The 27,450-nt window shown below is 35.0% G+C and overlaps 2 protein-coding genes across 2 annotated transcripts; one reads left to right on the plus strand and one right to left on the minus strand.

The window, feature by feature from the left end:
• Nucleotides 1-250: 250 nt before the first annotated feature.
• Nucleotides 251-20,749, minus strand: LOC117326065 (uncharacterized N-acetyltransferase C9.02c-like). Its single transcript, XM_033882666.1, has 6 exons — nucleotides 20,558-20,749; nucleotides 9,125-9,228; nucleotides 6,165-6,237; nucleotides 3,194-3,243; nucleotides 2,851-3,004; nucleotides 251-2,057 (listed from the first exon to the last, which is right to left on the minus strand). The coding sequence occupies exons 1-6, from the start codon at nucleotides 20,631-20,633 to the stop codon at nucleotides 2,020-2,022; spliced, it is 495 nt and encodes a 164-aa protein (XP_033738557.1). The 5' UTR covers nucleotides 20,634-20,749; the 3' UTR covers nucleotides 251-2,019.
• A 271-nt stretch (nucleotides 20,750-21,020) lies between these two features.
• LOC117326067 (eukaryotic translation elongation factor 1 epsilon-1-like) lies at nucleotides 21,021-27,348 on the plus strand. Its single transcript, XM_033882668.1, has 6 exons — nucleotides 21,021-21,135; nucleotides 23,804-23,903; nucleotides 24,462-24,565; nucleotides 25,387-25,482; nucleotides 26,280-26,339; nucleotides 27,195-27,348. The coding sequence occupies exons 1-6, from the start codon at nucleotides 21,049-21,051 to the stop codon at nucleotides 27,279-27,281; spliced, it is 534 nt and encodes a 177-aa protein (XP_033738559.1). The 5' UTR covers nucleotides 21,021-21,048; the 3' UTR covers nucleotides 27,282-27,348.
• The last annotated feature ends 102 nt before the right edge of the window (nucleotides 27,349-27,450 follow it).

The following is a 27,450-nucleotide window of genomic DNA, read 5'->3' on the forward strand; positions in this document are numbered from 1 at the left end:
AGAAATTTAAAAGAGTCGAAATGTGTGCCTGTAATCAGATAATTAATATCTCTGAGTAATGACCCTGGAGATCATACGGTCATGCGACACCGAAAACCTTTTATCAAATAACAAGTCAAACTAGCTAAAGATAATTATTTATTACAATATATATTGCCATTTATTTATTATAGCATGTAGAAAACGCCGACTCTCAATCAATGGAAAGATATATACAATGTATGAATACATAATTCGGTATGCTGGTTAACATTCCATGGACCAACACAAATACAGCTACAGGTAGTGACCGAACACACAAGATGTTTACACCTTTTAATATAAAATGAGAGTTAGATTCAGTAGACAAAACGTTGAAGTAAACTGCATCACACAGCTATTTCGTCCTTATTGGACTTGTCATTGATGGTAGAGACATATAAAGATGATATTTGAAAGGCAGTTGAGAAAACTAAAATGGGTAAAAAAAACTGTCGAAATTTAGAAGGGGAGGTGTAATGGCCCGATAATGCTATATTTCATGATTTTTAATATTGAATTTAAAAAAAAAAAGTTAATATATATGTGAATATTCTGAACCGTGTCACTATTCAAAAAAAATTAAAGTTGACATACACGTTACAGCAACCTGGACATAACTGTTTCTTTGACATATAACAATCGATATCAATACAATGTATACATTTAATAGTTTACAGAATTAACAAAAGGGGCATAACTCCCTTAAATTAAATAATGACATGTGAACTCCGACACTTAATCATTATTTTAGAATAGAGAAAGAAAAAAAAAGAAAAAAGTCATCCACGAACGTGATTAATAATGTATCCTCTCGCACAAACTTAAGGTATTCAAAAGAATCCATTAATAAAAATATTAAAATAGATCATCATTCTCAAAAATATGAATTCAGTTTCTAACGACTCATATAAACAGGAAACCGTTATACTGAAAATACGGAATTATACTAAGTATAAGCATTCAGCTCGTATTCTCTAAATTCTTTAATTTTCAACATATAATAATTGCACTTTCGGCATATTATTTTCAATGACAAACATAGAGGTTGACATTCGTCGTTGCAGTTATGTGCAAAACTTAATTTGTTTAAAGTATCTAAAAGATCCAACAAAATATTAATGTACAGGATCACCTGTCTAATCTGGATTACTCTCTATATCGGTTTTAATATTTTCCCCGTACGTGTTCTCCCTTTAAAGTTTACTACTAACACAAAAACAATTTAGATAATGTCAACTCTCATACACGAAATAAATAATAATGTTTCATATCGGACTCATTCAGAAGATATAAACGAATAAAACTTATACTGAATATATACTAATAATGACTATCAAGCACTTTTATCACAGACAGTTATTCTCACTCTATGACCATTTATTACCATTTTCATTCGTTAGGCTTTCACGTTATACTCATTTTGACAAATAAAATATACATTTCCTCGTCTATCACACTCTTCGTACCGGAAAACTATCCCCAACTTTCGTTATACATGACACAAAATGTCCATATTCACATTGATCTGACAACTGATGCAGGCAACATTCTCCGAAACACTGCAATTAGAAATCGATATTCAAAAACATCTATATAACGTTTATTTCTACAGAATACCCACGTGGACACCACGAGATATATTATACAATTTTGTACCATTTTGCCCTTCCTAAACTTAATGTGCATGAATGCATGGAATTTATTGCGCAATGTATTTTTACGATGGTTAGTGGTAGGATATAAGTTCGCATGGACACTCCAATTCAGAGAAAATCCATTCATTATCAAAACGCATTACAACGTCTGATTTATTACAGGTAAAGGTCAATGTTAGAAATTGTGAACTTAAATAAAAACATTAAGGAATGCTAGTTCTAAATAATCATTTTAGAAAGAGAAATCATATCGCTAGCGCTCGCTGCAGCCAGACTCATTTCCCAATCCTCACGAATAGCATTCCATCTGGGAGATAGCTTTCAACTATCATTATCACTTGTGTCATACTAGCATCTCCATTTCATACCACGTCTCCTTTCCTGGAACAGATATAAAGTTAAGAGTTTAGCACTAAAATAGTATAACGTGGTGTTAACACTACATGTACAATGTATATGAAAGAACAGTGAAAAACACATTCCTTCCGAGTGCCCCGAGAGGAATCGAACCGGGGGTTTGGGTTTGTTTTTGTTTAATGTCCTATCAACAGCCAGGGTCATTTAAGGACGTGCCAGGTTTTGAAGGTGGAGGAAAGCCGGAGTACCCGGAGAAAAACCACCGGCCTACGGTCAGTACCTGGCAACTGCCCCACGTAGGTTTCGAACTCGCAACCGAGAGGTGGAGGGCTAGTGATAAAGTGTCGGGACACCTTACCACTCGGCCACCGCGGCCCCAAAAACCGGGGTCTCCGGCGTTCACACACTATCATTGAATAAAACCGACACGTAAAGATGTATGAACAAACTCGTTTTTTCAAAGTCGGTTCAGAACAAACTAAATAGGTATTACCAAAGCAATATGTGTCCCCTATACTTACCCCGCTAAAATAGCAACAGAGACCTTGACCCAAAAATCCCGAAACTCGAACATATCCGACATATTAAATGATGGTCCTTTATCACTGTGTGAAGTTTATCAAAATCCCTCAGGAATGAAGCTGTTAAGAGTTCCGACAAAGTTTGACATTACGTACATACGTACGTACAAGACTGGCGGAGGGGAAACCCGTATCTCGTAGCAATGTCTATACCATTTTTCAGGGTTTTCTATCAATATAATACCGTCAAAGGGTGCTCGAATGAGCTGTGAATATTGAGGGAACTTTTGACATACCGTGGACAATGTCAGACTTGCACTTGAAGGTAAATCCTGCCCGTGTGTAGAGAGGGATCAGCTTAGAGTGAGCGATCAGCAAAATACGTTTGACGTCATTTTCTGATGTCTTCATGGAATCTGTATACCACTCAAGTAATCTCGATGCGATTCCCTATCATCAATAGAAAATAAAATCAATATCAAGTAAAATTATAATCGTATACACCTAACAGATATGAGGACATGTAAAAATAATACAAGTACATCATATGTCTGTTGTTGATCCGCTTTAAAATATAAACGGATTTAAAGTACGAAAAATATTTTATATATTTGAAGGGAGAAAACTCTGGTGACCTACCTGTCTTCTCCGAATCTCTGCCACACATACGGAGTGGATACATACACTTTCTGTGAAAAAAAAATGAATTTGAATTTCAACTACTAAAGTATGCATTATTTATAAAGATGACATTTTCACACTGTACAGAGAGTGCAGAGCGTATAGAGTGACTACAAAATCATTCGCTTCTCGACTTCGACATTCCTATAACATAACTCGCAGTTAAACCAGAGACCTATATTAATTAGTATATAGGTATCTGGTTAAACTCATTATCTTGACTTCAGTTGGCGATGTGGTGGTGTCATTATAAAAAACATGGAGTATTCAAGGGTAATAGAGTGTATTCTATATTTAAGATTAACTGTCGGAACGACCTTTTTTCATTTCGAGTTAAACAGGGTCTTCGAGTCAAAGATCGAAATAACGAAGTTTGACTGGAAATAAAACAAAAAAACTCTTTTAACATCTAAATAAAAGTTATATGACGTTATGGTCCTGTAACACGCATTGAAGTTGTAGAAGAATCACGATAAATGTACTGGACATCATCAGATCGTCAACAATATTATGTTCTATGTTAACGGACAACAACACAATATATCTAAACATCACTTTCAATTATATCAAATGACAATTGCTGCGCTATAGACTTACATTGTACCTATCTAGCAATGCGAAGGCAGATAAAGCCACCAATTCACCTCAATGCCATTGTCTATACTATGTGAGTAATAAGTTTCTGAAGCATTCAGAATGTGTCTTATTGAGCACTGATTCAACACAAATCAGTATGCTCGGTCACTTATCAGATATTTAAGCGAAACCAATATAAATATTAAACATAATCTATACGCTAGGTAAAATTAAACAAGCAATGAGTTGATATTATGTACAAAATTAACATTAACAAAAGAAACGTCAAAACTATTGTACTTTGGACGACACAATGAATTCCAAACGAATAAGCTGATTCCTTCACTACAGGTCACAGATGTAAGATGTTATATCTTAAACCAATGAACGAATAATTAAAAGGCATGGAAGTTAGTATGTCAGTTCAGAGCAGCTGGTCATAATGTCATGGGAATCCCGTAGCTGGAAACAAGTAATTATTACAACAGAATTATTTAATCACGCTAGATGGAGAAGAACATTCTGAACAGGCTATACCCAGACAATCTCAATGAGGAACTTTACGTAAGAATAGCTTCAGGTTAATCGATTCGGAACGGAAGGGAATGAAAACTCGGAAGGCAAGAATGCGTCTGATAAGATACTATGAGAACGAGAAGATTAAAAATCAACCCTGTAACGAATAGCATAGGAATCGGTTATTCGTTCAATAATAGATAAGCAAGTTATGACAATGTCAATGCAGGATGACAAGAAAGTGAGCAGGGTGGTTAATATGGCCTTGGGTTTCGATTCAATTACAGTAGTATTCAATAACGTAAAATATCAGTTAATGAATCAAAAAGCGAAAAAAAATGCGATGAAGAAAATAATGTTTTTGTTCTTTGTATAAATCGTCATAAAAAATAATAGAAATGGTACAGAACTGTTCGTAACTATCTAACACGTGTATTTCATGAAAACTGACAATACTTCCTATGCCGGGTACAATTATCCGGTGAAATGTAAAGAAATAAGTAAATCGATACAGAAAGCTAGAGTAATTAATCAGTTACCATACCATATGGTTATCTCGTCCACTGAGGCTCGTGTGATACAGGTCAAGGATTGGATTGTACGGAATACACACAAATAAATAGCAACCTTAACTGTTAATATATTAATATATGTAGATATATTATACATCGAACAATGAAAACCAAACCTCATCATAGATTTATTTTGTCAGTCTGGATACTAGAGATCCACAGTGAAAGTCGTGGAATAACATTGGAGAAAAAAATGATTGAAGTTGTTTCGAAACAATTGTTGAAATATATACATTTTGAAATTCTAAAAATACAATGTTAACACCTGTGCTCATTAAGACAGAAAAAAATGTGTATAATTCAATTTGGCTTAAAGCCCACTAGGTATGACGAATTTGTATTTGATTTCTTTCGGCCTACTTTCAGTATTTCTCCCTAAGTCTAAACAAGGGATCCCAAAGGGATCTTGGCGACCACCATTGAATGATCTTTATAGGTTCCATGACAGATTGATCTTTTCTCTACTTTTCCCTTCCTCTAAGTCTTACTAATCTTTGTAAATTCAGAAACAGCCCTCTAGTACTTTTCAAACAAGGTGAACATATATATAAAATTTAAGATTTAGCGATAATGGCTGTCTGTCGGCCATGTTGTTTTCGGATTTGTCGCAAAATGCAATACCAGGGACCAAGGGGAACCTACATATGAAATTTGAGAAAGATCCCTTCAGTACCTTCTGTAAAATAGCCATAACAAACATCAATTGTCAAAATCCAAGATGGCTGCCTGTCGGACATGTTGTTTTCCGATTGGTCTCAAAATGCAATATGCATAACTAGGCACCAAGGGGAACCTACATATGAAATTGGAGAAAGATCCCCTCATTAGTTTCTTAGAAATAGCGATAACAAACTTCAATTGTCAAAATCCAAGATGGCTGCCTGTCGGCCATGCTGTTTTCTGATTGGTCTCAAAATGCAATATGCATAACTAGGCACCAAGGAAAACCTAGAAATGAAATTTGAGAAAGATCCCTTCAGTACTTTCTGAGAAATAGCGATAACAAGAATTGTATACGGACGGACGGACGGACGGACGCAGGGCGATTTGAATAGCCCACCATCTGATGATGGTGGGCTAAAAATATGCCTTTAAGCGACACTGACGAGTCCTAGAAGGACGAAACAGCTGTATGTTGCAGTTTAAAGTATTTTTGGTTCTATTGTATCTAACTCTGATTTCTTACTTAAAAGCACAATATCTTACTTGACTTTAGTACAATCATTAAAACCATTCTATGTTAAAACAATCTCATTATTATTTACCTCCATTGGGAATATGCATATTCATGGCAGCATGAGTAAGGTTTGGCTCATGGAAACGGGTCCCAGATATGTACTGTGAAAAAACAAGAGAAATGTGTTTTAACTCAACGTGACAACAGAAATAGCATTGAGGCAAATTGTACTGGTAGCATTGGATCAAACTAGAGTGCGTTAAGTGGAATTTTATTAACTGGAATCCCTGTCGAATAAATGCTGTATTCCCTAAAAACAGCATTTCTTACATATAGCAATAATACTGCTGGTTTTATTACTATATATCTTAATTTTTATTTCACCTGGCTATGCCGGTGTTTTGTTACACTGCCAAAATCAGGGCATTGTTTTCAAGTGAGAATACGCCTTAGTTAGAGTAGCATAGTTAGGTATTTGTTCAATTTACCTGGTACAAGTCTGGTCCGGTATACCTTACTATCGGCTCCCCTATCTCAATCTATTCTCTCTGTCTACCTTTTCAATATTTCTACACTCAATTGTCACCGGTCATCAAAAGAGTGTAGAATTGTCACCGGTCATCAAAAGAGTGTAGAATTGTTTATCACACGCAATTTCCACTGAAAATGCCACCGATTGTTTGTCTTGTGTTTGTTTTCCAATCCGAATATTTTTAATTGTTCTTTGGTAATTAAGCTTGATTTATTTACACAACCCCTGCGACCTGTCGCTATTTAAACAAACACTGTGATCATTAGCACGCGCCGTGTCAACACAGACAGATAGGTAGCTATTTAGATAAGACACCCCGTCACGCGATACTAATCCTTCTTTACTTGTTCCTACCTAACTGTAGATTTTTAAAAGACAATGCAATCCCTTGTCACCCTGATTGAGAATTATCTACCAAGTATTCCAATGTCGACATTTGTATTTCATCTCAAACCTTATCCCCTATTCGCGTACACCTATATCGTTCGGTATGTTGTACCCAATTTGGCTTTACCAATTTGAGGTACTGTTATAGGAAAAAACTACATCAACAGTGAGCCTTCTCGGGATACAGACGAACGAACCCTAAGCAGGACAAGCTGTACACAACGAAATGTAGTCCAGTATATACAAATGCTATTGTTTGTTTTTATCCATGCAATCACATGTTGTTAGAAGCAAAAAATAGTACCATATATATGTTTAAAGTTATTGAATTACATATACCACTGCGAAAAAGTTATCGGTCGTTTTTCGATCTCCCCTCTTGATTTAATATCTCATCTGTTTGAGGAGCCACGCTTAGCATCAACATTAGTTAAATAGGACGTGGTATAGATTTTTACTGTATATCACTTATTTCTCGAGTAGAATTTATTTTCACGTTCAAAGGCGAGGAGAGTCAATCGTGAAATCAAAGTCTTCGCGATTATTTGTACGAAATGAAACCTTTGGATGGCGACCAATTTATCGGTTACAGATATAGGAATCTTGCCATGACTCAAATTGCTAATCATTCGCGAATTAAAAGTCGTTTTAGAGATATGTCATTAGAGCTATGCTCGCGACACAAAATATTCGCGAAATCTAAGTGATTTACAGTATATTTTTTTGTTGTTGCTTGTTGTCTTTTTGTTTCTCTTACATGTAATATTTTTCAAGTATCCTTTGATTCGACTTTAATAATCAATTTAAATATGTCACAATTGTTTTCATTTGAAGTCTCCATTCATGTCTTGGATAACAAAAGACACAACGAACTAGGAGTATTTCTTCCTATATTAACATTGCTATCATTAGTAAACTGTTCATCTGTTGATAAATATTATCAGTATTGTTTGAAATATATTTTCCTATATTTTACTGAAATGAAATTCCTCAGTATCTAGAATATGAAACATTATTACACAAACAATTAGAAACAACATTTCTGGATATCTCGAGTTAGACAAAAGAGATGAATAAGTCAAATATTTGCTCGTTTCTGATTCCCTATGATCATAAAATACTCGTTTCTAATCCCTATGTTAATGTAAATTCTGATATCCAGCTCATTTTGTTGTAACATTTTAATACTATATGGTACTTATGTTCCTGAGATATAAACACCGCATAATAAACCCGTTAAGACAGAACATAAATGATTTTTAAACATGTCGTCCTACATCATTGATGGCCAAAACTATTAATGGCCATTACAACTCATGATTATTGGTATTTTGGATACGGATGAAGGGTATCTATTCAAAGGCCGCGGTGTGTGACATGTGCCATGATTCTGGTCTCGATCATTTATTTATGACGTATTGAACAGATATATAAAATATTAACGAAGTGTGTATGGTCTAGTGTCGGTCGTCACAATACAATATCGACCAGGTCTGATTGGTCTTCGTGTGCCGGAAAGGACACATCGTCCATATAATACAGTGATTAAACGTTATATAGATACACAATTTGCGCACGTGCCAAACTTTACATTAAAGGAATCCCTACACTAAATATACATCCATTTATATATGTAAACATGTTTAGAACAAACCAAAAATGCATTCAAATGTGTCTTTGTAAAAGGAACCTCAGAAAGTTTGATTCGTGATGCTCTTGTGCAAAACAAAAAAAAGTCATATCAAGATAAAACGATGTTCATTCATTTATCTATTTCTTTAACATGGTTTATCATTTTTCGATACATATACATTTTTCATATTGGACTACTCCAAAAACATCACCTACCGTAACCTACGAGATTTCTAAGAATTTCATATTCAGTATTATATAATAGCACAACATTCATCAATATGTTCTTTCACACTTTAACGTTTGTTTTATGTTAAGTCGTATTATCAGTAACCTTCTTATCCAAGGTTGATCTTAACATCCAACTGGTGACATTACTTGTTACTAAATAAAATACTAGTTTGTCTTGTATTATACCTATATGTTTGCAAGATAAGCAATAAATAACAACTCATCTAGAAATGTACTGATGATTGACAATGTAACACGTGACCTACCCCAATAAGTTCTCCTTTATCAAAGTACCCGACCGTGAGTTCAGGAGCCTCACTATGACGGTACATAATCGTATCAAAGGTCGCAGCCTCATCTTCAGGGAAGCCTGCCAATAGAAGAAGATATTGTATAGTTGGTAATGTTCGCGGGGATTTGATCTCGCAATATTCGCGGTAATTTAATATAGCGTGGAAATAAATACCACAAATAAATACTATTGAATATTAATATATATATTGGAATTTTTCAATCACTGCATATTGTTTACCAGGCGTGGTTGCACATGTAAAATCTAACACCCACGAACTAGATCGGACTTGGTCAACCGCCAAATATAAGCCCCTACAAAATTAACAACTATAAAGTCCATGACGTAATTATATTTGATTGTGATCATCTGAAGTAATGTTTTGTTGAATATTGTAGGTTTATGTTGTAGAGACAGACTTTAATCTTTTAATTAGTAAGTATGCATGACTTCAATCCAGAAGAAGACTTCAGATTTTGTATCTTTTATGGAGACTTTAGAAATTATTGGAATTCTCTAAATCTATATGAAGAAAATTCAACTTCATTGCATGGGACAAATTAAACGTTCCTTTCTGTAATTTGTGAAGAAGGAATATGTGTGGTCTCTTTTAAACATTTTTAACTAAACCATGGGATTTAAAATGTTAAAATATAACTGTCTCTTTTAAATATTTGTTTTAGCTAAACCACGGGATTTAAAATGTTAAAATATAACGATTTAAAAGTATGGAATGAAGACAAACTGTCTCATAACAAGAAAGTATTTAATGAAGCAATTAAAATGTGGTTTGCTATAAGCACACAACAAGCATGAAGAATAATAAGCAAGCATGTAACACAGATACATATTTGAGTTAGCCTGAGAAATATTCAGAGACTGGGGTAGACTCACAAGGACAAATAAGAATATCATTTTTGTTAAAACCTCATTTATTGAAGAAGGATAAATTCTTGCAAAATCCCAATTTCTCATTATACAACATAAAATTATGTTTGGTACTACAAAAGTTATATAAATCATTAGTAAATTTACATACAGCCCATGTAGCTTGATGATCACTATCACCCCATCCACAATAAATTACATAAACATGCACCAGGCACCAGGATAATAACGGAAAGTGTACATCTGTATGGCAAAATAAATCATACACATGCATCTATTTGTTGCCGTCAACAAGATATAAATAATAAATCGGTCATCAACACTATTATTGGAAAATGAGTGCAGCAAAATCGTCCTCGCATTTTCCTTCTTGTTCAAATTTAATGAAATTTCCACGTCATCGAACACTTTAAACCTTTCTATTATTGCATTTTGTATGTCAAAAAAGGAATCATTTTTAGGACATTTTAGTTTTTTTCACGCGTCTTTTCACGCTATTAAAAACATGGAAATGTTTGCATATATACAAATCGGAACCAATGAACGCCACAAATCAGATCACTGGATCAGAATAAAATACTCCCCACTTAACGCTAAAATGTTACACCCGTTTGATGTTTTCTATTTGAGCGAAGTATTAGATTTATCGCTCTGCAAACACAATAAATCATTACTACTTTGAAAATGATCATAAATAACGAAAATACTAACAGAATAAGTAACAGAAAATCTTTAGTCAAACAACCCATGAAAAGCATGTACAAATAGTCTCTACCTGTCGCCAACACATTCGCTGTTGAAAGCATAATATACCTTTAATAGTTTTTTCTGCATGTGTAAAAAGGTACCCATATCATATTACCATATGGAACGAAACATTAATAGCTCTTTTTGCCACTGAATTATCGATTGTATTTATTCGTTATGCTCACTGGAATGTTAGGAACAGAAGCCAACTATTAAATGTGTTTGGTTTTCATGTGGACGATTGAGTCCATTATTCGTGTTCCGAATGACTTCGTTGTTCGAGTTTCCCGTTTCCTATTGTTTGGCAACCATTAGAACGTTTGATGACTTTCGATTGCCAATTTTAACGGTATTCCTACTCGACCGGCTAGTAGGGTACCGTGAGTGAATCATTGTTTATTGTTTACTTTTAACTTAGCGCCTACAATTAGCTAATAAGAACACGATTTAGATCGAGGAGAGGACCATACAACGATACGTGTGAAAATCACAAAATGTAATTGGACTTCTTTGACGGGCAGATAGTTCACACTTGGTGTCGATATCGAAGACAAACACTAGCTACTTTAGCATTACGACACCCTTGTAATTGGAACCAGTGTGTCATAAAGGCTTCTATGGATTAGTAGTCCCTAAACAATTCTGTGCAGGTTTTTTTTTCACAAATAATTTAAAGCTACTTCTCAGTAGACTTTGCTTTCCAATTATATTTTTAAAACGGTTTAACAGCCGTTTTGTCTAGTACGAATATGATGTATGTTATGAATCATCGATGGTTCAAGCCGTTTAGACATGAGACTGTCTGCTGAAGATTATTATCTTTTAAAATATATTTGGAAAGTGAAATTAAAAGTAAACGCCTTTAGAATACATGTACCTACATGTTTTATCAGACTTCCCTAGTAATGAACTCTATAGATTGGCATCAAAATAATAACACGGTAATGTCATTTGACACTTTATAGAAAATAATAATTTCTCGAGTACGCGAAAACGGATTTTATATTAAATTGATATAAATAGATGCGAATTCCTGGGTACAATAACACGATTATTTTCTTGATGCTTGAATTACAACTTACACCAATACCCATCAATCAGTAAAATCCGCAAATCAGAACTGCAGATGATTGTTTCCGTTATATTGCGCCATCTGACTTAATAAAATAACATCAACTGACCTCCATTAACTAGCCCTTACATGTAGTTATATTAGTTCTATACAACCAGTTCTTCTCTTTAACAGTCCGATCGATTGTGTACCCATCCAATGACATAGTCATGAGGTAGAAAAATCAAATTGAAAACTTCTCCGGGTCAATACCAGCAGCTAAAATGACAATACCTACTTCTTTTACCATCAGTGTCGACTGAAGAGCCTTTCGTAAAAACCTGTACTACTAAGAATTATACGAAAGGCAAACATTTTCAACACAAAATGGGAGTTCTAAAGTAGAACCCAACTTAATCAAAACGCATCACATAGCTGTTCCTATAACTCGTCAGTGATAGTTAAGGACATCATACAGCTGTTTTATCCTTCTCGGACTTGCCAGTGATGTTAGGGACATCATACAGATGTTTTGACCTTCTAGGTCTCGTCAGTGATGTTAGGGACATCATACAGCTGTTTTATCCTTCTCGGACGCGTCAGTGATATTAGGGACATCATACAGCTGTTTTATCCTGCTTGGGCTCGTCAGTGATGTTAGGGACATCAGCTGTTTTGTCTTCTAGGACTCGCGAATGATGTTAGGGACATCATGCAGCTGTTTTGTCTTCTACGACTCGTCAGTAGTGTTAGGGACATCATACAGCTGTTCTATCCTTCTCTGACTCGTCAGTGATACTTAAGGACATCATACAGCTGTTCTATCCTGCTTGGGCTCGTCAGCGATGTTAGGGACATCATACAGCTGTTTTATCCTTCTCGGACGCGTCAGTGATGTTAGGGGCATCATACAGCTGTTTTATCCTTCTCGGACTCGTCACTGATGTTAGGGACATCGTACAGCTGTTTTGTCCTTCTAGGCTTCGTCAGTGATATTAGGGACATCATACAGCTTTTTGTCTTCTAGGATTCGTCAGTGATATTAGGGAAATTAAACAGCTGTTTTATCCTTCGCGGACTCGTCAGTGATATTAGGGACATCATACAGCTTTTTTGTCTTCTAGGATTCGTCAGTGATATTAGGGACATCATACAGCTTTTTTGTCCTTCTAGGCTTCGTCAGTGATATTAGGGACATCATAAAGCTGTTTAGTCCTTCTATGACTCGTCAGTGATGTTTGGAGCCTAGAGTGTTGATATCGAGAGGGCTATAAAAATAGGTCGAAATTAATGTCAAAATCTTGATGGGGAGGAGCAAAGGCCCCATAACTCAATAAATTGTCAACATTGCGTTTCAAAAGAACGTTAAGTACGAAGTTACTTACTTGGAAAAAAATCAACTATTTGATAACATGCAGTTTACAATCAAACGATTTTTAACAAATTGACACATTTTTTTTTACTACGAAATTAACAATGACTACTTCAAAACATGACGTTTTTACTTAGGTTAATTAATTTCCCATCCCCCAAGGTAACATATAAATTCTGTTTGATGTATGATATTTATTACATAAAGAGCTGCATTTCACACCATAAGCCACTCCATTCAGTGAGCATTGCTGGAACACAATGCAATGAAGCAAGTTGCAATCAAAGTAACTGTATACCTGTGAAGTTTCCTGGTGAATTCTCATACCTGTATTTTTAAATTGATTTCTGTAAGGTAGCTGATTAGAAATCAGGATAGGGTATGTTTAGCTCTTCGTGTAAACATGTTGAAATCAGAGTTTAAACCTCCGTTGATTTTGAGATAACTCGTGGATCTTTGTGACCCTTTTATACGATCTCTGAACAAACACCAGCCACAATCAGGGCAATCGTGGTACTCTATACAAGGCCGACGACAGACCCCTGTTAGGGCTCAAGGTGAGACGTCGTTGATACACTGGTATTTGTTGTGGCTGTACGTCGCGGATTATAGTTTAAGATAACATACTTTGGCATAGATAGGATGGAATTTAGTGTGAAAACTTGGATGAATAGTAATCCTAAAACACATACACTTCACATTGTCGATCTTTGATGCTTTCTCTTTGTAGAGATAGGATTAATCCACTTAAAACAAATCTTGAGAAATTTATTTTAAACAACAACAAAGTTAAAGTAGATGTTTAATACGAAGTGCGTGTCAAAATGACGCTTTGTATCAAGAAGATACACCGTACATCCATTATCAGTACTTTGATATTTTTCAATAGTCCGAAATAATTCCTAATTATCTAAGGATGCCCCACGAAGGAATATCGATTCCAGTTAATAATAATGTATTTTTTTTATGAAAATGACTTTAGTATTGGTGTCTATACAAATGTCGTTCCTCTTGTTTGCATCTTACTTTTTCATTATAATTCACGTAGATGTCGATTGCTGGGGAAGAACTTCCGAGAGCTACAGCACACGACTCCTTGAGGAGCAGAACGACGAGACTTGGAACTTCCCATGGCCACTGTCATTATTTAAGCAATGAACAGTGGTTTTGATGTTGTTATTGTCGATATGGCAGCAAGATGTATGGTGGGCAAATGGCATGGGAACCCGCCGTTAGGGTTCCCATGCTACATTTACCCACCATACTGTACATCTTGCTGCCATATCGACTATAACAACATTAAAACCACTGTTCAATACTTATATTTACATTGTCTTACCATTTCTGTCAACTTTGAAAAAAAACTGAACCAACATTTTTGATGTCACATGACCCGCTGGGTGTCATAGCCTGATGCACTTGGTGTTATAGGCGTATCGTGGCAACTGCCTCTTAGCATTGTGTCAATGGGGAAATGCGGAGCAAATGTAAATATAATCTGATGTTAAATAAATCGTATTCAATTTGTTTTTTCTATATGAAATTCGTGACATCATTCCCAACGTTCATTAATATGCATGATGGTTTTGATATGATGTTATTTTCTCAAAATGAGGCCCAGATATCATTTTGAAAACGTGACCTTGCTCGTGACCTTGATTTACACTTGGGGCATCAACGATGAAACAGAAGACGCTATGTATCCTGAAACCCTGGTCTTATTGTGATTCTTCAATGTTTCGGGATAAATCTATACGTGTATTATTAATTTTTATTTATTTATTTATCTTATTTTTTTTGTAACTTGCCCCCGTTTTATCAACGTTAAGTTAGAATTAAGTTTTCTATATGTCAATATTGTTTGTTTGTTTCTTTTCTTTTCTTTTATTTAATATATATTTTGCTCCTTTTTCCTGATTTTAAAGAATATATTCATCAACTAATTACCTTCTTGTCCCTATGTTTATTTTAGAAAATTATTTTGTTAATAACCTATTGTACTACACAACAGAAATCACATTTATTCGAACGTTTTCTTGAAATAATATGGTAGTTATAAGGATAGGACTATAACACCATTGAAGCTGGATCAGATTTACGACCTACTCCACTTAGAGAACTGTATTGACCGGGCGCCTGGCGCTGTTGTAATTATACATTAGATTTGGGTGGAGACCCGCTCACTTGATCTAGCACTGCTCTCGTGGGTTGCATAACAAATATGGTTATTAGTACATAAATCAGCTTAATGTACTCCTTGTTGATACAGTGTCGGCGTGCGTCAATATTCACCCGAAGTAAAATATGCCTGTCTAATCTATAATGCTTCTACAAATATCCGGATTCAGTCGATCACTTCTGGTAGAGATAACCCCCACACAGAATGGGATGAATGGGACTTCCCTGCGGAGAAACTAACCAAGGGAAAATAACAGAGTATGCGCTGGATAGTCTTCCATTTACACATCAATTAAAAATAACAATAATTAGTTTGTGACCATCGTCTTTGTTGATATTACGTTTATCTTTGAGTTTCTGTATAAATGCCATCGATGCCGTTTATATACATCGGCACATTAACAAAAAAGACAAACATATCTTTATTATTGAGGTGACAAATCTCTCCTTGTACATAAGGCGAGGTATTCGAATGCAAGTTCATTCGTGAAACAATAACTGTCATTTTAGCAACTGACGCAATATACAATGACTTCAATTAGAACTCGAGAATTAATATAGAAAAATAACAGAGGGGAGCATTGGACGTAAGGAACGCCCATAATAATGGCCACCAGAAAAGAACAATATATAATCATTGAAACATACAGTGCATATTGAACCAATTAAACATTTTTTTCGTCGCTGACTACTTCCTTAATCCGGAAAATGAAACCATGCATGTGATTTATTGTTAATAAATCATATTGACTTTAAGTAAACAACATTTGAACATCTAGATAAATGAGTTACTATCAGTTATTCATAAAACATGAAATCGTACCATGACAACACGTTTCCGCGTAAGTTATCGATTATCATACGGCAATGTATATATATATGGGAAGAAGCCGCTTCACATTTTATAAATTAACCGAGGCAATGAACCATGTTGATAAATTGTCGTGGCCATTACAGAATACCAACCAAACAAAGATATGGGTATTTATGAGAAACTGACAGTTTGTGTTATTTCTGAGATATTGGGAATTCACAAAGGTAACGGTCCCCTGTGAATTACACGGACGGTCGCCCACGCTATAGGGACCTTAATTAAACGTTTCCATGTCACGGTAGTATTTATTGATCACGAATTCCCTACAGGTAAATTGCCATCGACTTCATAGGTTTCGATTTTAGCAATATACCAGGTAGCTTGTCAGCGGGCGAATATATTGGCCCCTTTCGTGTAAAATCGCGGTAATGGTGTATTAACACTTAGTGACCATAATTTAACCTCACTTTACAATTAATCTGGTAGGTCTTACTTGGTGTTCGTCGGATAGATTCTTTTTCAAATGAATGTTTCTGAAACGTAATATCTTGGCAACATCCTATAAGGTCATACGAATTAAAACTTCAAAATGAGAGGCGACACCTGGAGATGGTCCCGTAAGGAGCAATTTGGCCATATTTGCTGCAATTTCACCTCAGGGGGCTAACAATCTGTGGTCAAATTAACTCTATTTTACAATAATTATCCTGATTCAAAGTTATGCAAAAAGTTGTCTTTCTGCAGATAAAATTCTTGTTTTAAATGAGACCCATTTATCTCTAGAAAACTATCAGTAAGAATATGGAAAATTACAGTCAAGTGGCTATTGAAATGTGTTGTAAGGGTCCATTGTGTTCTCAATCAGTGCAAATGCGGGTATGTACTTGTCTATCATTACGCCAGAGTATTTCAAGATATCAAACCATGGCAACACATTAAGATGATATCCGTTTCAATTTTTCTATGTGATAAATTTAAAACGAATCTGAAAATTTAACAAGGAATCAACCTTTCGAATTGCCATAGCTTTAATTCGTCACAAACATGCAACAGACCTCCCAACATATCCGAAGTTATCAATGTCATCAAGACTCTTTGGCTAGATCAAGCTGTTTGATATTAGACATACAAAATATCTCATTTACGATACTCTCAAATGTGTATCGCAGAGGAGTGGAATTACAAGTTCACTTCTTAATTAGATTGTGACTATGGTGCCAGAAACATGATGAATATAAACCAATCATCAGTGTTACGTAATTTTAACGATTTTAAGCATGAAATAATCTTGTATTTCAAAGTATCACACGTGTACAAAGGAAACGTCTCCGCCAAGACGACTATATGGCCTCTAATTACAATCCAGGACGTCATACAAAAGCATGCCTACATAGAAACAAGAAACGAACGGGGAAAAAAAGATATACACAATGTTAGTTCTGAAGTGCATTACGTAAAGCACTGCTATTGTCCGTCTGTTCGTCAAATAATGCTCATTCTTAATTAAAGAAAGTTGTTCAACAAAGGAAATGGGATTTACGTTTGCACCGGTCGAATTTTCGTTGTATCAAATTTACAACGTGGAGACCTTTTGGCGGACTCTTACAATAACCTACACTGCATGCTCCCTCTATTCCGGAACAATTAACTATTCATTCAAAGCCTCTTCATACATTATCGAATATTCATATTCACCACGGGTAAAAATAAACAGAATGATAAAATAGAGTCTGCTGGTGAGGAGTTCTGCAAACGAAATTCCACAATGAACTATATTTTTGTTCATTCAACATGTTCGAAATCTAATTTGAGTAGGAGCTTGACACCTCTCACTTATAGCAGTTAATTAAATAAACGTTTTCTTGGTTCGCTTTCATTCTACCTCAAATGTTTGCTGACCCAACTGAGTTTGTATAGAATTAAAGATCAATAGTTATATATCTTCTATAAACGAAGTTAATATTTACATTGATATCGAAAAAATATAGGCTTTTTCTTTCATTAGTCTGCTAAACCGAAATTTGCACGATTGTGTGGGGTCGAAAATGGGTTAAGATTGAGAGCACCTTTCGCAGATAATCGTATAAATTCCATTGCAGTAAAACGCAATTTGTACCATGAAAGCATTTTCTTTGGCAGAGGGCAGCAGAACGCATTGTCTGAAATGTCTGGATCTAATTCCTGACCTTAAGGTCCGTAGATTACGAAGGCCGTAATCATTTGGTCATCGTGCAAACTTGTGCATTATGGCTGGTCTTCAGTAAGATATGTTTTAATCAAAATATAAGATTGACGAGTGGGATCATTTGATGCAACAATCAACAGAATATTTGAGCATAGTGTAAACAAATAGTGTCTGGAAACGTGTAAATATACCTCGTTTGGAACAAGTACAATACTTCACAGACCTTACGATTTTTGTTTGTTTGTTTTTGGTTTTTGTTGTTGTTGTTTTTTTATCTAGATATATGTTGTTTCTGAAACCTAAAAATGGACTCGCAGAGTCCTAAAAACTAAAACATCTTTTCAATTTTATAGTAATGACACAAATTCGCAAACTACAGTCCATACCTTTAAAATACAAATGTACTCTTTAAATTAAAAAAAAAAAATCCCCGACCAAGAGTCTTTGAAATACTCCGATATTTATTTTATTTTATATACATATTTGAGTAGCTCTAGTGTTATTGCACTTCCGGAACTCTTAAAAGATAACGTTATTGTTTCACTTTTAATACAGTTCAGGATCGATACGGTTTTGTCACAAGGCGTACCAACACGTATGACAACTCCACCCCTCTCCAACCATGTTGTGAACGACCATTGTAACATGTTAAAAACTAACTACATAATAATTAATCAGCTTGACATACAATATAAAATACAGGAAACATATATGGCCTAGTGTGATTTTTACCTCCCCTATACTGTCCAGCTTACAGGGACATGGCACAAATTATTACTATCGATAATGTGATATAGCACACGTACTATTATATACAGAGTGTATCTGATATGGACAATATTGGGTTAGGGAAATGGGCCAAGCCCCTGTGTTCCAGATTGCCATTTTCTAAAGTGGTTCGGCGATTCATCAACATATATGTACGATTAAAGGCACAATAAATTTGAAGGATGGATCATATTGAAATGTACTAGTAGCTAGCGAGGTTATCAAGTAAAACGAGGAAAATTATATTCAAATAAAGCAGGTAATGGTCCTATGTGCGTGTTGATACATACACTTGAATATCGCCTGACGACTGACATGATTGATGCGGAAGAGGGTGGGTTTGATATTCTCGTGAAGTACTTTCATTTATGAATTTGGCGTATACTCTACATGTAATGGCAAAAAAAATTACATCCCGCGGTATTATTATAATTAAACAACATACATGTTCCATTAACAAAGTTTGCTAAAAGTCCATAGCCTAGTATCTTGAGAAGTCGCGCGAGGGCTAATCGATTCAAGTAAGTTCCGTGAGAGTAGCGAGTGTCTATCCTCAGGTACATGCATATGATGTATGGATGTACAATATAACCCTAGCTAGTGTCGTCCTTCATATACTCCCCAGGATATCACCAATAATCCCAAATACTAATATAGCAAATGCATATTATACGTTTTGATTAAATACATATCCGTTTATTATATCTATTTTACAATTCTTTATTTATCTATTTAATTTATTTCCTTTTATCTGTGTTCACCATTTAGTTGAAGAAACTTTATTTTGGATTGAAACAGATCGCTTTCGCGAAATCACAATACCGCGAAAAAAAGTACCTCGCCAAATCTGTATGATGTACAGTAAAGGATATGTACCGGACTAATATAAACACGATACGTACACGTACACGAGTTTTGAGAATGAAATAAACTGCATAATGAATCGCAAACTAACGCGAAAATAAGTAGCTCGCCAAACATGAACGATGAACAGTATGTATATATAGAAACACGATACGTACGTATACGCCTCGTGTGCACGAGTTTGCGTCTGTACCATATTGTGTATAAATATATGTGTATACATGTACCTACCGCACATCCATGGTTTTCCAGTTTGTCTGTTACCCGTGCGTAGTGAAATGTTTTGAGTTAGTATCTTCCAACTTTTCAGATTTTGATAAATAAAACTAATTAGAAACATCGACTTGTTAATCAATTACCGTCATACAAAAAGTATGTATGTATTAAGAAACATTTGATTTGGGTAATGTATTCTCTCACATAAGCCGTATCTACATTCAGGGACGTACATTTTATAATGAGAATTCTCTGATATATTGTTGTAAACAATTTTTTTTAAAGTAAACAAAATAGATAATCTACATGAAAATATAAGATTACCTTCTTTTTCTAACTCGTATGCAAATCCAATTTCATCTTCTCGTAGGGATCGTATTTGTATGTCCTTTGGGTGCATTTCACATATAATCCTGAACCGTTTTAGTTACACATAGAAAACTGACATTCTGTTCTCGCCGGCTACATACTGACAAGTGTCTTGAACAATCACAGGTGTGCAATACATACGTGTCGACAACCTCGATCCATGCACATTGATCCGGTAGCGAGGCTTCGGGGAGGTCTCATTATTTATACTTAAAACAGTTATACTTTGGCTATAAATAGACGAATGCATTTCACTGTCCTTATTTTGAATGATTGTTTATACAGATATGTAAAAACTGAATCATTTTGAATTAAATCAAATATATATTCAAGCAACATAAATTTTAATGATATACTTTGCAACAAACACTCTTTTTTTCGAGTCTCTCGCGGAGTATCTATATAATTTTACCATAGTGTTTTCAACTTCCGAATAGAGATCCAAGATGGTCGACACATGTGATGAACTCTCACGACTGGCAACATATTTAGGTGTTTCTTGTGGAAAGATCTCATTTGACGGAAAGGAAAAGGTTAACATCAGTGTGTTTATCAATCTTGTAGTTCCGCTAGATGAACAAAAAGAAACCATCCCGTTTATATTTAGCAAAATCGGCTATGATAATATCAGTACCGGTACACATGTTGACTAAAACAGTAAAAGGTCTACACTACAGTACAGCAGTAGTCCACTCGGTTTCGGGATTCTTAGTAACATATAACATCACCACAACACTATAAATTAAATATTCATGTACATTCTAAAACCTTATAAAAATCAGGGTGTACATTAATACTTAATTTACAGTCTTATGGTTGTTAACTGATGTCATATGTTACACACACCCTCACCGACGCACATACATTCACATGTATATACATGCACTTATCCACACTATTCATGTACATGTACACAATATATTTAATATATAGTCATCATATAACAAATGTTACCCGAGTACCTCTGCGCAACGCTGAGTAATTGTCAAGTTTGCCAGACCAGTGTATTATATGTACATGTAGATGTTACTCAGAATTCCTAAACCGAGCCCCTGTGGGGTGGCACCTAATGAATGGCCAGGGAGGAATGAGTGTACAGGGAGATATTTTTCTTGCCCAGGAATTCATTATTGAAGATTTTTTGATAATCTTTTCTGGAACGTATACCATTATCTAATATAACATCATGCAAAATTTCACTTTGATCGGACCAGCTGAAGTGCAGTGCAGTATGCACTCGAGTGTCCAGGGCATATTTTTTCACACCCAGGAAGTCGTTCATTTATATTTTCTAATGATTTTTTCTGTTACATACCAATTATACCTTTATCTAACATCGTGCAAAATTTCACTTCGATGGGTTGAGTGCATAATACTCAATTTTAGCATTAAATCTTACAAAGTTACAATGGATTTACATATTGTAAATTTAGCATCAAATCCTACGAAGTTACGATGAAGTTGCCCTGTATTCCGTCTGTGGTCGGCTCTGGAGTGTCTAGGACAATTTTTCATGCCCAGGAATTCATTGATTAAGATTTTGATATATTTTTTCAGTGATTTATAGATTATACTATTATATAACACCATGCAAAATTTCACTTCGATCAGATTACAGCATATTATTGAATTTTAGCATTAAACCTTACGAAGTTACGATAAAGTTGCCCTGCAGTCTGACTGCGGTCCGAATGTGCAGGGAGGTTTTTTTCACGCCCAGGAATTCGTTATTTAAGATTTTCTTATATTTCTTTCTGTTAAATACACATTACAACACTATCTAACACCATACAAAATTTTACTGCGATCGGACGGGTGTATTTGGATGTATTTTGATATTGAATCCAGCCTTCAGTGATCACTTCACTGTCCAGGCCATTTTAGGTCTACCATCCCTGCTGGGATCTGACAAATTAATCCCATAGCACCGCCCACCTGCGGTGTGACCGGTAATTGTATTGGTGTACATAACAATTTGGCATGTCCCTGTTAATTGATCATTAACCTGCGTCCCTTCCCACATATTGAAACCCGAAAAAAATACATATAAAAACGTACTATTTCATCAGTTACGATTATTTCGTAAGTCATCAGTTACGATTATTTTGTCAGTTACCCAGTAATTCGAATGTGAGATAACATCGGAGACTTTGTATTCTAAAATGGATACGAAAATTATATATATTCTAAGATAAATAGTTTTAATGAGTGACCAGGGGAGCCTTTAGCTGGACACTCGTTATATAATGTAAAATCAGAGACCTACATATGCTGTTTTTAGTACTCTAGTACAATTAACAACATAAAGAATTATGAATATATCAATTAGGTATTAATCTCCTGCAAATTAAATAAGATATAAAGCATTATCACAGAATTGATTCTTACATAATAACTCCATTGCTAAATCCTAATTGTAGGGGTCAAGTTTTCGTGTTTATCTTATAGACACTGGATAAACTTTTCAACACTTACATTTTTCAGTGTTTTGGCTAATAGTTGGCGGCCATGATGTCTTGCGTCATCCAAGGCAGAGTACTATGATATTGCGGTATTGTTGTATGGATAGTTCACAGTCTTCCGGTATAAATTATATCATTATATTGAAGAGAAATGTAAGTTTGGTTTGTTTAATAATTGGTACAAAAAAGTGTCCCACCTGACGAAAAAAAAAATTATGAAAAATTTGGGCAAAACAACCTGGGGTGAACGGGATTTAGCGCAAAACAACCCTTAGGGCTACTCCAACAATGTTAGAGGATAACACGGCGAGAAACTTAAATATAATTATGACAGGCGCTCTGTCAGTTTGCGTCAGAACCAAAAATTAGCCAGAGACCTTTAGCTTGTAGCTGAAGTACCCTTAGGGCGATCAGGATTTAGTGCGAAACGACCTATAATTTCAATTTACTGTCAGAATGTCAAATATCTGTGGTTGACCTGAAAGCTCTCCCTTTATTTCTACAATTATTGATCATTTTTGGTATTTTTTTTTGTTCCTGAATTTGAACAAATCAGAGATATTATCAATGTTTTTAATATTTTCGATCCATATTAATTATAGCCGAGTTTCCTCTGGCCCAGACACCATCTGGTGTCAGGGCCAGAGGAACTTGGGCTACCTAAATCAGACATGGCGTCAGAACCAGAGGAAACTCGGGCTAATTGATAAGTATAAACAAAGGAGTTTTTTCATTACAGGTACCAGTTCTGAAAGTTCAAAACAACTCGAATCCAAAAGGACTGATAACTGTGGCAAAATATTTAACAAGATCCAGTCAGCATGCAAAAAGTCTTCTAGGTAAGTAGTGAAAGACAACATGCATATTAGAGTGAGCTGAAGATTTTGATCATTTTTAGAAGTACATGCAAAAGTGAAAGGCTTTTGGAAATTTTTCAGATATATATAATAAATATATCTTACTCATGAAGAAACCAAGAATATTCAGTTGATTAACGTATGTTCGAAGCAGAATATTGAATCAACATTTCATCTCCCTATAAAAATTGAGACAAGGGCTAATGACAGCTCAGGGAAATGGAACTATCAAATGTGTTCAAAACTGTGTGTAGCACAGTAGCACTACTGGACTGAACTGAATGCCCCAATCTATACCACTCAGCTTGAGAGAACTTCTCTTCAGCTTGATCGATTGAGGCTAATTTAAGAAACCTAGAGATACTGGGCTTGGCTCCTAGTGAAGGCAGTAAAATGTATTAATTGTGCACTCTGATATATTTATAATGTAAATGTTTAGATATATTCTAGTAGATTGATTGTCTGCTGGTTCCATTATTTTGCATAACTGGAGTTACTTCCCTTTAATTTTGATTGAACTTTACATTCTATGACCACTAGGAGCTACCTCGGAGGAGAAAGCTGCTATTGACCAATGGTTGGAGTACAGAGTTACACGCATTGACCGGTCAACACAAGATAAGGATGTCTCAAACACTCTCAAGGTATTATAGTGTCAGTTATATGACATACTCACTCCCCTCTCACTTAGTGAAGGATACAGGCCAACAGGTCCTTTTGTTTAATCAAGTTATACATATATTTTTGATAATTTTCTGTTCCACATGCACATCTCACATCTCACCAGTCAACATAGACTGGCTACTAGTTGTCTCTTCATATATAATATTAAAATTGTAAATAAAGTTGTAGTTTTGGTTCTAGGACATGTTCGCTCATCCACGGGGAGATAAGCTAGTGTAAGAATTGAGCTGAGAAATTCTTTACAACAAATTAGGGGTTGGTAGCCAGACGGTTAACTGTGAATCAATGATTCTGTTAGTGTTAGCTTCCCCATCACTCAGCTTAAGAGAATGGAATCATCTGAATGTTGGTAATTAATGCACCTCCCCCTCAGCTTCAGAGAATGGAATTACCTGAATGTTCTTTAATGTACCTCCCCCCTCAGCTCAGGAAAATGAAGTAGTCTGAATGTTGGTTAAGGCACCTTCCCCTCAGCTCAGAGAATGGAATTACCTGAATCTTGGTTAATGTACCTCCCCCCTCAGCTCAGAAGAATGGAGTAGTCTGAATGTCGCTTCCATCCGTGCCAACAAGAGTAATTAATATAAGTTGTTAATACATGTTTTGCAGTTGTTGTAAAATATATTTTTATATTTTTACATCAGGTGTCATTTGACCGAAGTGCTACAGCTAATCTGTATACATGTACAGTATACTGATAATATGTAATGCAGTATATCAATTTTATCTCTACTTAATATAATATTATAGTTAATTTTGATGTATCTTCTACCCCTAACAGGAGCTCAACCATTACTTGACAGACAAGGTATATGTAATGGGCAATTCTCTAACCTTGGCCGACATCCTCCTATACAATGGGCTCGTCAAAGGCATGGTAAGAGCACTATCCTGCTATAGGCACATCGGGGCTCATTTGGGCCAACACATAATCTTTGACTTGAGGAAGAGCATGGGCTTATTGCAGGACATTGAAATAGTATTTGTTGCCATTTTTTATTGAACAACAGTATGCATTGGTGGATATATTGCCAGAGTTTATTGCCAGAAATATGGAATATTTAAAGTCAAGTGTCAAAATATGATTTTCAACCTTTTTCCCCCTGTCTAGTCCTATAGACATATTTCAACACAATGGATCAGGGTAGCATGGATCTACATTAATTTTGTATTTCACTGGTTCTTGTTGCTTTAGTGATGTTAAATTGAAGACTTTTATAAATGTTTGCTTTCCAAATATTTTGATTCAGAGACTGGATTAATTTTGTAAGCAATACAAATTGCTTCATTATTTAAATCATTATATACTTACAATATTAACCTTTAACGTCTTTGGTGAAAAAGAAACATTCTGTAACTGTGATGAGGGGAGTCAAGTAGTGTATCTGTTTCTCATATCTGATCATTATTCTGAGATAAGTTTGGTTTCATCTAATTATGATTAGAATCGATTTATGACAACACAAAAATTACCTTTATTCACGGTAATTTAGATCTAAATACGGTAATCATTAAAATAATTGTTACTGGTTAAAATTCATTATCATTGCAAATAAAACGGTACCTTTGGTGATACAATGTATTTTCATGTCAAAAAACAAAAAACAAAATTTTTTTTTTTGATATTCTGTGTGTATGTTATTTCAATGAAACTGGCTCTCTTCTACTTTTCAGGGAAGTCTGACATTTTATGAAAAAGAGACATTGATGAACCTATCTCGCTGGTTTGATAATGTAAGTTTGATATATCCAGGTATATTTACATATTTTATTACCATGGAAATCATACTGAAGTAGTATTTGTATGATTGTCTAATAACCTGTGCTGAACATTTTTGTTTGTGGAGATCGTTTCTAGAACTGACTGTGAAATAATTGCTTGTTTGACGGTAATAACTGTTACTCATTTATTTTCGAATGTGGGCTAAATCATGTTAGGCTTGAATATGTATCATAACTTTACAAACCATGACGTATACAGTCTCAAGGGAGATAACTCTTAATCACTGACGGCCAAGCATACACAAATGCAGACCTGCCAACTACTATTTTATAGTAATCTTTACTATTTTGTGGTGGTCGTTACTCTTTTTTCTCTCGAAATAGTAGCAAATTACTCTTTTTGATGCAATAGATTTGGCAAGAATTGTTAAGAATTACTCTTTTTTTGCTCAAAAATGGGCCAAATTACTATTTTTGAATTTGAAAGGTTGGCAGGTCTGCAAATGTAGTAAATTCTAGTTGTTTCACTTCAAAACTTCCCCTGAACTGAAAGATATGTACATATTTTTACATAAAATTAATTGTACAATGTATCACACAGTAATATAATCATGTTTGGACATGGTTTTCACATTTTTCTGTGTGGCAGACCACACTGTCTGAAGAAAATCTATAATACAGGTCAAGAGGTATTTTAGAGCTCACTGTAGTTTCAGTTTGAATACTTTTCCATCAAGTGAAAACTGGAATATTTCATAGAACTTGCAGGAATATCAGTTGTGGTAGATAGAATATGATATATTCAATGAAGATAAGCAACACTTGTTACATTTTTTAACTTTTTTTTCCCCGGTTTTGTTGGAACAGATTCAACACCAGACTGCTGTCAGACAAAGTTTGGAGCTAGTGCATTTCCAGAGGAACCAGCTGTACAGAGGGGTCAAAGTTCACTGACACTCCCAAAATATAGTTTTGTATATTTATCATTTATTGTCATTGAAATACATGTTGTCTAATCATAGAAGTTTGTCTTTGTTGTATATTCATCAATGGTGTTAATATCGTTTCCAGATACTTGATCAAGAAAATGATTAATCCATTGGGAGAAAGGTATTACAATGTT

This window comes from Pecten maximus, chromosome 4, assembly GCF_902652985.1.
Source record: "Pecten maximus chromosome 4, xPecMax1.1, whole genome shotgun sequence".
In the NCBI taxonomy this organism is placed as follows: Eukaryota; Metazoa; Mollusca; class Bivalvia; order Pectinida; family Pectinidae; genus Pecten; species Pecten maximus.

Coding starts and splice junctions, on each gene's coding strand:
- LOC117326065 (XM_033882666.1), bottom strand. CDS start 20,633: ATGCACCCAAAGGACATACAAATACGATCCCTACGAGAAGATGAAATT. Junction 9,229..20,557: donor ATACGAGTTAGAAAAAGAAG/GTAATCTTATAT, acceptor TTCTATTGGCAG/GCTTCCCTGAAGATGAGGCT. Junction 6,238..9,124: donor ATAAAGGAGAACTTATTGGG/GTAGGTCACGTG, acceptor GTTTTTTCACAG/TACATATCTGGGACCCGTTT.
- LOC117326067 (XM_033882668.1), top strand. CDS start 21,049: ATGGTCGACACATGTGATGAACTCTCACGACTGGCAACATATTTAGGT. Junction 23,904..24,461: donor GCATGCAAAAAGTCTTCTAG/GTAAGTAGTGAA, acceptor TATGACCACTAG/GAGCTACCTCGGAGGAGAAA. Junction 24,566..25,386: donor ATGTCTCAAACACTCTCAAG/GTATTATAGTGT, acceptor TACCCCTAACAG/GAGCTCAACCATTACTTGAC.